The following is a 13,145-nucleotide window of genomic DNA, read 5'->3' as shown; positions in this document are numbered from 1 at the left end:
TTTTCCTTATGTAAAGCTGAAGGCGTTTCCCTAGTTTTTTTTTTTTTTTAAACATAGATTAATTCACTTAATTGTAATTAAGTAAATAAATGTAGTCTTTCCTGTAGTTGTTTAAAAAATGGAGGGAGGACCAAGGTGTTTGTGTGATCCTCGGGCTTATAAACACTCATAGTCATTGATTACATTTTTTTTTTTTTTCTTCTTCCTGTTTTACAAAGACTACTGGATAAAGCTTGGGGACGAGGTGATAATGGAAGTGTCTTGTCAAGATTGTTACTTAAGAATCCAGAGTATCAGTGTCTTCCATTCAGAACATGAGATGGAGGTCGGGAAAAGTTTTACCAGGAATAAAGACTTGCTGTCTTTCGGAAATGAGGCTGAACTCTGTAGCGCTCTGGCCAGCCTTCAGACCAGTAAGCCAGATGTTGTGGAGCAGCTATGTGTATTGGAATCCACAGAAATTGCTCTGCTTAATAACATCCCATACCACGAAGGCTTTAAAATGGCAATGAAGAAAGTGTTGTCTTCATTGACTCCGGAGAAACTGGGTCAGGCCATGGATACTCAGTGTCAGAATAACGAGATGAGCTGTGAAAGTGGACCGAGTAATTCTGACCAGAGCACCCCTGAGCCTTTGTATGTGTTAGACGTGTCTGAGGGCTTCTCTGTTCTGCCTGTAATTGCTGGCACCCTCGGGCAGGTTAAACCTTACAGTTCTGTGGAGAAAGACCAGCATCGTGTGACTCTGGACATCATATGTGAAGCCAATCACTTTCCTAAAGACACACTTGAGTTTTGGTTGAGACACGTGGAAGATGAGTCTGCTGTGTTGCAAAGGCCAAAATCAGACAAGTTGTGGAGTATAATTATATTGGATGTCATTGAGCCATCTGGACTCATTCAGCAGGAAATAATGGAAAAGGCTGCAATATCCAGGTAAAACACCAAAATACAACCTGTGGATTATGTGAGCTCAGACTTCTTGTAAACTCTTTTAGTTCCTTAATAGTGTAACTGCATGAATGAGTCATGATCATTGTGTGTTCCTTAAGCTTTGCTTTTCAGGACCTTTGACTTCATGTCTTTCTTTTTCCGTGCATGTTACTATTGAGTTGTTCCCCCCCGCCCACTCCCCCCGCCTCCGCCAAAGGAATCCCCCCTGAATTTATAGGTTTTAACTTTTGTGTTATGCAAACAGTATAGGAGCACTGGTGAGGATACAGACCAAATTGTGGCAGCAGAAGGCAGATTGTTAGGGAAAAAGTGTTTGCTTATATAGTTAACTATATTTTAGGCTTCATATGCATTTTCTTTTGTTAACCACATTTACCTTTTCATATAAGGTAACCAGTAAAAATCACTACCATTTTCTATTCTTTAAAACAAACTTGTACATACCCTAGATTATGGGGATATAGAGGTCTGACATACATGCATACATAGAAATATACACTCATTCTCTCTCTCAAAATTTTAAACAGGTGTACTTTAGATAGATTGTAGAACAAGGAGCTGAAAGGGTTAGAATCTAGTCTCAAATTTGTCCCTGAATTCCTAAAGTAGTAAAATTTTCTGTAAGCCATTTAATACCTCTTGTCTCCAGTTATGAAATGAGGGGTCCTGGACTTTGAAGGCAGTTTAGCTCTCCGAATTTGTCACATAAATGAGGTTTGACTTATTTGGCAGAATCACTGTGGAAAGATGTACTATTTTCCTAACAGTTTATTTTTAGTTTTGATTTAATTCTTTTTCTGATTTTTTTTTTATTGTGGTAAAATGAACATAACATGAAATTTTTCATCTTAGCCATCTCTAAGTTCAGCGGTATTATTATTATAAATATTTTAGTAATATTGTGCAATCATTACCTCCAGCCATTCTCATAACTCTTTTCATCTTGTAAAACTGAAACTTTATACCCATTAAACAATAATTCTTCACCCCACCCTCCCCACAGCTGCTTACAACCACCATTCTACTCTCTGCTTCCGTGAGTTTGACTACTCTACATCATATGACTGGAATCATGCAGTTTTTGGTGGGGGGTGTATGTGTGTGTATGACTGTCTTATTTCACTTAGCATATTATTCTCCAGGTTCATCCATGTTGTAGTACATGTAAGAATTTCCTTCCTTGTTAAGGTGGAATAATGTTCCTTTGTATGTATTATGTTGTCGCATTTTGCTTATCCTCACATAGATGGACTGATGAGTTATTTTAGTGGGAAACAATTTATATGCTGCCCACAATTCCTCTTTGGTATGTCTCTGAGTAGAGGGAGGGTCCTCCTAGTGGTTTGGGTGGGACGGCTTTTTGGGAGAGGTGGGAGGGGGACAGTGTGTTGCAGGATGTTTGGCACCTCTGGGAACTGAATGCTAGTAGCGAGCATCCCTGGTGGTTCAGTGGCCAGGAATCCACCTGCCAGTGCAGAGATGGGTACAATCCCTGGTCAGGGAAGATCCCACATGCAGCAGAACATCTGGGCCCGTGTACCACAACTGCTGAATCTGTGCTGTAGAGCCCGAGAGCTCGTCCTCAGCAAAAAGAGAAGTTGCTGCAGTGAGAAGCCCACTCTCTGCAACTAGAGAGAAGCCTGTGCCAAAGACCCAGCACAGCCAAGAATAAATAAATCAATTAAAAAAAAAAGGCCTGTAGCCCTTTGATCAGCGTGTTAGCCAGTGTTCCCGCTCTTCCCTCGGACACCTGCTGAGTAACAGGAGAGAACCAGCGTCCATCCCTTCAGCCTAAGCTTGTGCACGGGCTCCTTACCAGCTCCTCTGGAGGTGGACACAGCTTCCCTTGGTCGTGGGGCCAGTGGTGTGCAGACTCTCACCCAGGCCTTTCATTATCATCTTTAGTTACTGACAGCAGAGAGGCCTCAGGACCGGCCAAAGAGGATGAAGTTCAGGGTTGGGAGGAGAGATTGTTTTTAGGATAAGGATAAAAGGCGTCTGTCACATCACTGGATACCAACCCTCCTAAAGAAAGGTCAAGGAAAAAACCAGCCATTTCACAAACTATTAAGTTCCTTTGTTGTTACTGTTTTAAAATGTTCATTCTTTTTTTTTTTTCAGTCTCACTACATTAAAATACAGGAGACAGTTTAAAAGCTTGGTGAACTTTTTAAAATTTAAACCCGTTTTAAAACACTTTTGTGTTTTATCACAAGGAAACAGTGAAGAGTTTCTTCAGAATTTTTGCCATTTATGGTTAGACTTTTGAGTTGGAACAATTTTTATTTTTTTCCTTGAAGGCACAGATGGTTCAGAAATATTATTGGCTTTGCAGAGGATTCCATTGAGGAGTCTGGCAGCTGCCTTGGTGCGACAACAAAACAGTGTCAGTAAAGCCAAGCAGAGCTTCAGGGAGTTACTGTTTTATCTACACATAACTAAGACACATTCCAGTTAGTAATGGTTAACACTGAGGAAGAAGGATTTGTACAAGATTTTAGATTAAAATAGTGTGAACATGGCCTTTTAAAATACTTTGCATACTTGCTTTCGTGGAGTCTTTATCTCTGGCATGGCTTTTAGTACCTGATCCAGCCTTTCTTTTTAGGTATCACCTGATGTATTTTTTACTTTGTTTGGCCTGATTTTCTGGTTGCTCCCTAAGTGGTTTAACTGTATTAGCCTCCCTCCTGTTCTCTCTCCTATAGATTACACGGCAGCAGGCTGGCTGTTACTGATCTGTGTGCTTTTTGTTTCCTGATTTCATGGACCACCACCCTCTTGTGGCTGTATAGGGGTGGGGGGAATTAGTCAGGCATCATGCAGTGCTGTGGCTTAGTATTTCATCTAAGACTTGGTGATCTTAAGAAAAATTAGATCTGGTTTCCTTTAAATGGATCACAATTAGCAGAGAACTTCAGTTCAGAAAATTTAGTACCGTGAGTTGTCAGGATTAAACTTGATCCATTTGAGGGAAATGGGTAAGTTTTTTCAGTTCTTCAGGGAGATGTTAAAATTGTATATGATTTGGTAAAGGCATAGATTGGAATTTTGTTAAGAGCTGTGTGGTTGTGAGTTGTGTGATTTTGTTGAGGTATGTAATTTTACTAATTGTGTGGAGATTCAGTTTCTACTAGACTTTACCCAAAATGCTAAAAAAAAGTTGGTAGGACAGGAATAATGAAAATGAGTAAAGCATTGGGGTCAGTAGGGGCCCCTTTTAGGCTAATTTCACAACTTAAATGATCATGTATGTTTAGTGAAGACAGCTTTCTGATTTCTGATGAAGACTTGTCTCAGTCAGTCTGATGCCATTACACTCAGTATTCCTCTCTCTCTTTGCTGATTCTTTGCTCATGAAATGACCTAGTTATGATTTGGCTCCCTATCAGCTAGTCTTTAGGGAAAGTTGTTATAAGAGCAGCCTGTTTAACTTTTGTAAACTTCTCTGTCAATTTTTTACTTTGAAAAATTTCAAACGTGAGAAAAATTGCAAGAAAAGGAGCAGCAAACACAAGACTGTTTTCTCTGTTGAACCATATGATGATTGTTGGCCTCCTAACCTTCCCCCTTAACAGTTCAGCACATGTCTCCTTAGAACAAGGGCTTTCCCCTGCGTATCATAGTAAGAAGACCACACTCACGAAGCTTAACACTGATCAAATACTATTATTTAACAGATAGTCTGTATTAAAATTTCCCCTGCTTATGCCAGTAATACTCTTTATTGCTTTTTTTCCTTCCCAGTCGAGTTCTAATCAAGGGGTCTGTATTACATTTAGTTGCCATGTCCTTTGACTGTTATTCAGTTGATATTCTGGTTTTAGACCATTTTAAATCGTTGAGATAATCAGTTTAGTAAAAATAGAATTAATATTAAAATAATTTTAAACTAAGAGCCGAAGTGCCAAAGTGGTTTTGAGGAATGTGGTGTTTTATAGTTTGTCAAGATTTTAATGATCTATTCAGGAAAACTGCATAGTAAACAATTTTAGAAACTTAACAGGAACTAATTTTTTAGGTATGCACAAATGTATTGGTCAAAAACTTTGTCCTGTATTTTTATAAATAGATCCTTACTGACTAGAAATATTTAAGAGTAAAAGCTTACTATGAAAGGTATATATGAGAGTATGCAGTCCAGCTGTCTAGAAGTTCAAGTGGAAACCGATTTGGATTGTTCAGTAAGGATGAGGGATTTAACATTTGATTTCAAATGTGGCAAATGATTAAAGTACCTTAAAGTATCCTCCACGTCTGGTTCACTTGATGGCAGCAGGAGACCCCCACCCCACACTGCGCTCACACCTCCCACAGCTCAGGGCTGTGGAAACAAGACTGTGTATGTGGGCGTGGGCGCTGCCTTGGCCTAAGAGCCTCATATTTCAGATGGGAACTTCTCCCATAGGCACAGCTTCCAAGCTCTAGCAATAGGAACACGTGGTTACAAGTTACCCCCACTCAGGGAAGCCCAGAGCTGGTGCACCTTCCCGTCAGGCGTCTGTAGTTTACAGTTTTCTTAGTCCACGTGCATCTACCCATTAAGAACATGGAAAAACTTTTCTTTTTTTAATCATAAGAAGTGTTGTTGATAACTCAGCTGACATTCCACCTTTATAGAATTTCCAGGGAAACAGAAAGTGAATCCAGGATAATGTAGGAAGAGAAGCTGTTGTGTTAGCCCTTTATTCATACACTTTAGAGTATTTGGATTTTTAATCACTTTTTTTTTCCTTTCAGAGTGTTTAACTTTTTATTCTGAAATAATTTCAAGTTTACAGAGAAGTTAGAGAATAGTACAAAAAATCACACATGAACCCTACATCCGGGGTCACAGATTGTTACTATATTGCCACATACGCTTTAGTATTCTCTCTGAACACTTTAAGCTTCAGATACCGTATTCCTGTACCCCTCAATACTTCAGTGTGTATTTTTTAAGAAAAAGGACATTTTATATAATCATCACACACTTATCAAAACGAGGAAATCTCTATGGTTATAGTACTGATATCTAAGGGAAACAGTCTCACTCAGATATTTCACCGTTTGTGGCAGGAATGCCCTTCACAGGTCCAGAATTCAGTCCAGGGTCACATACTGCATTTAGTCTCAGTCTCCTTTGTTCTGCAACAGCTCCTCAGTCTTTCATGACATTCACAGTTTTGAAAAGTGGAGGCCTTTTATTTTGTAGAAGGTTCCTCATGTTTCTTACTAGAGTCAGACTATTCATTTTAGAGACCACAGAAGTTTGGTCACATTAGGAGGCATATATGTTGCTTTATCCTAGATCTGTGGATGTGAATTTAGATCAGTTGGTTTAAGTTGTATCCATCAGGTTTTTCCACTCTTTAGTTGCTGTTTTCCCTTTGTAATAAGTCATTTATGGGGGTGAAACTTTGAGACTTTTAAATATCCTTGTCCTAATTAAACTTTCAGCCTCTAGTTTTAATAGCCACTGACGACTCTTCCCGAACCTGAAAACTTGTACTCATGCAGCTCACTGGTTACTTTTCAGGGGGGTCTACCAGTCTGCCATTGTGAACTACCAGCCAGCTACCAGTCTAAAGACCATTACACTGTATACTGTCTTAGATCCCCAATGATTTACTGATATTTATAAAATGTAGGGCATCAAGATGCTTTCAAAAGCATTTGTCCTTCCTCCAGGTGTTTGCTACAGTCTGGAGGCAAGATCTTTCCCCAGTACGTGCTGATGTTTGGGTTGCTCGTGGAATCGCAGACTCTGATGGAGGAGAGTGCCGTGCAGGGCGCAGAACGAACTCTTGGCTTCAACATAGCGCCTTTCATTAACCAGTTTCAGGTGAGCGTTTCCAACAGAAGTTCCGCCCGGGGGCCGTCACCCACAGTCTCTCTCTCTCTCTCTCTGGGTTTATAGTCACTGTGCTTAACTGGATTGCTCTGGTACTGTTTTCCAGAGCCAAGGAACTTACTAGTGGTAAAAATCAAACCTTGGGGTTAGTACAGCCAAGAATTCTGTTGTTCCTGACAGAAGCCTACAACTCTTGTTCTGAACCAATGTTGTAAATGAAAATAGGGTACCGGGTTTATGAAAAATTATGATCCTTGTCTTAAAAAAGCAGCCACCAGGAGACCTCTGTTCTCAACATGAGCCCTTAATCACACTGAGACTGGAGGCTGGCAGGGAAAGGCGGGAGCAGCTCATGTCCGGGCATTCAGACCGCAGGGAGCAGGAGTGAGTGGAGGAGCTCAAGGGAAAGGGGTGCTTACTGTCTGGAAAACAAGGATATAGTGCTGGCAAAAGTACCAGCAGCAAAGTAGAATTTGTCAGTTGTAATTGTGGAATGGATGGAATGTCTAGGGAAGAGGCTTGGGGTTGGGAAGAGGTGGAATCTTCTGAGTAAGCCAGAACAGCACTTTGGGAATTGGGGTGTTGAGTACTGAATTAGAGGAGTGCTATCTAAAGCCTATGGGTGGTAGTAAGCTCTTGAATATGCATTGTTAGGTCTTGCATGAACAGTATTTGCTCAACAAATATAATTTTTTTGAGGAAATGATTTTTTTCAGAGCAGGCTAAAGTTTTGGAGTTTATTTAATCTCAGTTTTTTGTAGAGTTTAATAAAGAAAGTGTACTTACCAGAAGACATAAGTTTAAGTTTGTAGTCCAAAAATACCACCTTCTACTGTCTGTCTAGCTTTTCTTTGATCCTGACGTCAACAGTTCTTTGATTCCATCAGAATCTACAATATTTTAATCCTGCCATCTTTTCACCCTGCCTCCCACCTCATATCCTCAACAGCTTATATTCCACGGTCGATACATTTTTCATGTATCTTTTCCCTGCCATTTTTCTGCTGGCCTGGGGGCAGTCCCACCTTGGTTAAACCCAACTTTCTGCCTTCTCTACACCGGTACCCCCAGAGCTGAGCATGTTGACTGTGGCTTCAACGTATGACCAGTCATCTCAGGAGGCTCCATAGACTTGCTGGGCAGTTTTACCTTTCCTAGTCCGCTCACTCATTTTCTGAGCTATTGTCTCGTCTCCTCTCTGTGGTGTGCTCAGTCACTTGGGCTTTCCCCATTCTTTGCAACCCCATGGACTGTAGCCCATCAGACTCCTCTGTCCATGGGATTTTCCCAGCAAGAGTTCTGGAGTGGGTTGCCATTTCCTCCACCAGGGGATCTTCCCGACCCAAGGATCGAATCCACATCTCTTGCACTGGCAGGTGGATTCTTTTCCATGAGCCACCTGTAAGCCCCACTTACTGTATGAATGTGTTAGTCACTCCGTTGTGTCTGACTCCGTGACCCCATGGACAGTAGTCCGCCAGGCTCCTCTGTCCATGGAATTCTCCAGGCAAGAACTGGAGTGGGTTGCCATGCCCTTCTCCAATCTAATGTGATGATTAGCTGACTACTACACTGACAACCGAGTGAACCAACAAGACAGAATGAGAAGTTTAAAAAAAAAAGTTATACAGAAAACAGCAGAAATGTATTCATTCAACAAATGTCTAAGACTCCATGTGCTCTTTTAGGTTTGGGGAATATAGTCATGAAATTAGAGAGGTTTCTTCCCTCATGGAGCTGGTATTCAAATTGATTGTAAATAAACAAGAGACAGACAGTAAATAAAGGAGTGAAAAGATTAGTATGATAGGTAATGAGAAGTGAGGTTAGAGGATAATGGAGGTGGAGGTATGGGATATTTGTTTTATTTCGGTAATGCCTAAGGAAAGGACTCATGGATAATTGGTGATATTTAAGCAGAGATCAGAGAGAAATCAGGAACAAACCATATAAAAGTCCAAAGATCAGCGAGTGCAAAGATCTGCGGACAGAACATGATTAGAGTTCTCAAAAATGGCAGAAACCATGAGGAAGAGTCAGGTGAAGGATGTGGTAAGAAAAGTATCAGGAGCCAGATCCTGTGGAGCCTCCTATAGGCATCGTGGGGTTTTGGCTTCTACTCTGAAAGGGGTTGGGAAAAACTGGAGGGTATTGGCCAGAGGAGGGATAAGGTGTGACTTGTTTTGAAGGCTTGCTGTGGTTGCTGTGTTGGAGACCACTGTAGCCACCAGGCAAAAGGCATGAGGTTATTACTGTAATCCAGGGGAGAGGTGAGAGTGGCTTAGACTTGAGTGGCAGCAATGGACGTGGTGCGCAGTTCAGACTGCTGGCGTATTCTGAAGGTAGGTTTTGTGACAGGTTGGACCTGGGGTATGAGGAAGCGCCTGGAAGGACAGTTACCATATCCTGATAAGGGGAAAATAGCAGGAGGGTCAGGCTGTGCTTGTGTTTTTATGGGTTCATTAAACAGTTGGATAAGAATTCAGAGAAATAGCCTAGAGATATAAATTTGGCAGTCAGATTTGGCAGATGTTTAAAGCATAAGACTGGGATGAAAGCACTTTGGGGATGTGTAGAAAGAGGATATAAAGTCGAGAACTAAGTTCTAGAGAACTCACAAAGTGATGAGCTCTGGATTGGAAATCTAGGAAGATTAGCAACGATGACAGGAGAAGCCAGTAGGCTGCTGGAGAAACAGAAATGAGGACAGATGATGAGGAATGGATGCAGCTTGTGAGGGTTAGCGTGCAGGTTATGAGAGTGACACAGGGCAGGAGTCCTGGCAAGAGCATGGAATTGCTGTGTGTTTCTACGGGTAGGGAAGGTGGGATGCCCAGGGAGAGGTGGATGGATCTGTGTCCTGTTTCCCTGCAAACAGCTGTTCTCTACTATATTACTCAAAGCACACAGGGCACTTTTATTGATTTGGCTGTACTGGATCTTCATTACTGTGCAGGAGAGTAGGGGCTACCCTGTAGTTGCAGGGTGTGGGATTCTCATTGCGGTGGCTTCTCTGGTTGCAGAGCATGGGCTCCAGGGTGCCTGGACTTCAACAGCTGCTGCATGTAGGCTTAATAGTTGTGGCACACGGGCTCTAGAGCAAAGGCTCAGTAGTTGGGGCACACAGGCTTAGATGCTTCACAGCATGTGTGATCTTCCCAGATCAGGGATTGAACCTGTGTTCCCTATATTGGCAGGCGGATTCCTTACCACTGAGCTACCAGGGAACCCCTAAGAGGGCACTTTTAAAACAAGTTTCCTTTCTATTTCAAGTGCTGCTGCTGCTAAGTCGCTTCAGTCGTGTCCGACTCTGTGCAACCCCTTAGATGGCAGCCCACTAGCCGTCCTGGGATTCTCCAGGCAAGAACACTGGAGTGGATTGCCAGTTCCTTCTCCAGTGCATGAAAGTGAAAAGTGAAAGTTAAGTTGCTCAGTCGGGCCCGACTGTTAGTGACCCCATGGACTGCAGCCCACGAGGCTCCTCTGTCCATGGGATTTTCCAGGCAAGAGTATTGGAGTGGGGTGTCATCGCCTTCTCCTCTATTTCAAATGAGAAGGCTAAAGTTAATAGGAAGGTTTCATTGTTACTAAGGGCTTCCCTGATAGCTCAGTTGGTAAAGAATCCACCTGAAATGCAGGAGACCCTGGTTCGATTCCTGGGTTGGGAAGATCCACTGGAGAAGGGATAGACTACCCACTCCAGTATTCTTGGGCTTACCTTGTGGCTCAGCTGGTAAAGAATCCACCTGCAGTGCAGGAGACCTGGGTTCAATTCCTGGGTTGGGAAGATCCCCTGGAGAAGGGAAAGGCTACCCACTCAGTATTCTGGCCTAGAGAATTCATGGATTGTATAGCCCATAGGGTCACAAAGAGTCGGACACGACTGAGCAACTTTCACTTTCTCAGTTGTTACTAAAATTGATGCAACAGATTTCGTCATAGTGTTAGCTGCTCAGTCATGTCCCACTATTTGTGACCCCGTGGACTGTAGCCTGCCGGACTTCTCTGTCCATAGAATTTTCTAGGCAAGAATACTGGAGTGGGTTGCCATTCCCTCCTCTAAGGGATCTTGACTCAGGGATAGACCCTGGGTCTTCTGCATTGTGGGCAGATTCTTTACTTGTCTGAGCCACTAAGGAAGTGATTGATTTTTTTTTTTTAAATCATAATTTGCAAAGTTGAGAACCACTGTCTTCTAGATAATAAACAATTTTCAAAATGAAATCTACTATTAATTGTTCAGTAGAATTTGGTATATTTTCTTAAATAGTACAATAATTAATGTTGTGCTGTTTGCTTATTAGTTCATCTTTACACATAAGCACATCCCTGTTTAACAGTTTTGGGAGCTGTTTAATCTGCTTTTATCCAAGCAAAGAATCTACAGATAACTGAAATCATAGAAAATTATTTAACAAACCTAGAACTTGGTTTGTTCATTCTTCTTGTACAACTGGAATTGTGGAAGTCTTTTTTTGCTTTAAGGTTGATGTGGCAATTAAATGAGGTTATTGATATAAAAAGCACCGTATCATTGAGCTAAGTACAAAACAAGAAACTTGGGTCACAAAAAGGACTGAATTAAAAGCAAAAATTGTATACTTTGTTTAGGTACCTGTACGTGTATTTTTGGACCTGTCCTCATTGCCTTGTATACCTTTAAGCAAACCAGTGGAACTCTTAAGACTAGACTTAATGACGCCATATCTGAACACCTCTAACAGAGAAGTGAAGGTAAAATGATTATTCTTGTCATATTCAGAACTATCTTAAATTATGTAATACCTTACATACTTAAAATAGCTTTAGCCACTTTCTTTGAATTTAAATGTTACTTTCTAAACAGTATGCAGACCTGAGTTTGGGTAAATATCAGTGACTAGAATAGGTTGGTATTAATTTGAATTGGGTGATTAAATGTATTTCTGTATAAAATTTGGGTCTAAATCTTACTAAAAATACAAAGACTTATCCAAGTCTACTCCATCTGATGAAATTCTTGCGATTTCTTAATTTTCATAGGTACGCATTTGTAAATCTGGACAAGTGACCGCCATTCCATTTTGGTATCATATGTACCTCGACGATGAGATTAGGTTAGATACTTCGAGTGAAGCCTCTCACTGGAAGCAGGCCGCAGTTGTTTTAGATAATCCCATCCAAGTGGAAATGGGAGACGAACTTGTACTCAGCATCCAGCACCACAAAAGCAACGTCAGCATCACCATAAAGCAATGAAGAGCAGATTTCTAATGAAAAAGTGTGGAAGTAGAGCAGTGGGTTTCCAGTTCTAGTCTGAATTAGTAGTGGGATTGTAACCATAAAATGCAGGTGTATTTAAGTCCTTGAAATGGTCAAATATTTTTTAAAACATTGACATTAATAAAGTGTATTTAAATACCCTAACTAAAGAGTAGCATTATTAAAAAAATCTTACTGCAGACTTCCTTTCTGGCAAAGGCTGTCATTAATTTTTCAAATTAAAAACTTTTTATTGCTTGGTTTTACTTATTATAATTAAAATTTGCCAAACTTGTTAGTCTGTACTCTAAAGCTGTAAAGATAAGGAATTTTGAGTCTCCTATCCATTTTTTAGACATCTTGGCTATTTTCCTTAAATCTGAACTTTTGGTGAGGATACCTCAAAAAGTTGGTTTCCACTGAAGATTGAGGGTTTATGTTTACCTGTAAATTCTCAGCTTGCTTCTTGTAAATGTTGAAATACTTCTGAGCCACCTTCTCAGTTTTGTGTTAAGACTTTTAAGCTACAGCCTAAATGTAATTAGAGTAAAAGAAGGACAAAAGAAATCTTAGGAGGCAGCATTTTTCCTGGTCTGCCTTTGGCAAAGAAAAATTTTAAAGCTGATAAATTCAGAAAGAGTTAAACCTAAACCAGTATTTTTAAAGGTTTTGATGTGAATACACAGTAAGAAAAAAAAAAAATTAGTCCAGACCCGAAATAGGGAGATTAATAAAGATTATCATGCTTTGTGTATACTGTGTGCTCTGTAGGTAAGCCCCGCAGGAAGTAAGATGTGCCTTCCTTCTCTCCACACTGCCTGTTCTCCTTGCCTTTAGGATTATACCGCCCAACTTTACTTTCAGTAGAAATGTTTCGTTTATAATAGACAATAAAAACTTTGTACCTAATTACTGTGTACCAGAGTGTGTGTGTGTGTGTGTGTGTGCTTAAATATATAAAGCATAGATTTTGAGAAATAAATACTTATCCTTGCTATTTGCAACATACTGCTCTGGCACTTTCTATATTTATTTTCAGTGTAAAATGTTAGGCGCAAGGGGTTGTGATTAACAATTAGAGGAACTCTATCTAACCTAAGTAGTAAATTTCTCCCAG

General features: G+C 40.7%; 1 protein-coding gene across 1 annotated transcript in view; it reads left to right on the top strand.

Annotated features, from left to right (window-relative positions):
• PRMT9 (protein arginine methyltransferase 9) overlaps positions 1-12,937 on the top strand; it is a 32,647-nt gene extending 19,710 nt beyond the window's left edge. Inside the window, exons 9-12 of the mRNA XM_005909850.2 lie at positions 219-936; positions 6,625-6,778; positions 11,399-11,521; positions 11,810-12,937. Coding sequence (XP_005909912.2) covers positions 219-936; positions 6,625-6,778; positions 11,399-11,521; positions 11,810-12,025 — 1,211 coding nt within the window. The 3' untranslated portion in view covers positions 12,026-12,937. The remainder of the gene's footprint in view (positions 1-218; positions 937-6,624; positions 6,779-11,398; positions 11,522-11,809) is intronic.
• The last annotated feature ends 208 nt before the right edge of the window (positions 12,938-13,145 follow it).

The sequence above is a fragment of the Bos mutus genome, chromosome 17, assembly GCF_027580195.1.
Source record: "Bos mutus isolate GX-2022 chromosome 17, NWIPB_WYAK_1.1, whole genome shotgun sequence".
Lineage (NCBI taxonomy): Eukaryota > Metazoa > Chordata > Mammalia > Artiodactyla > Bovidae > Bos > Bos mutus.
This window is presented reverse-complemented; position numbering and strand designations above follow the sequence as displayed.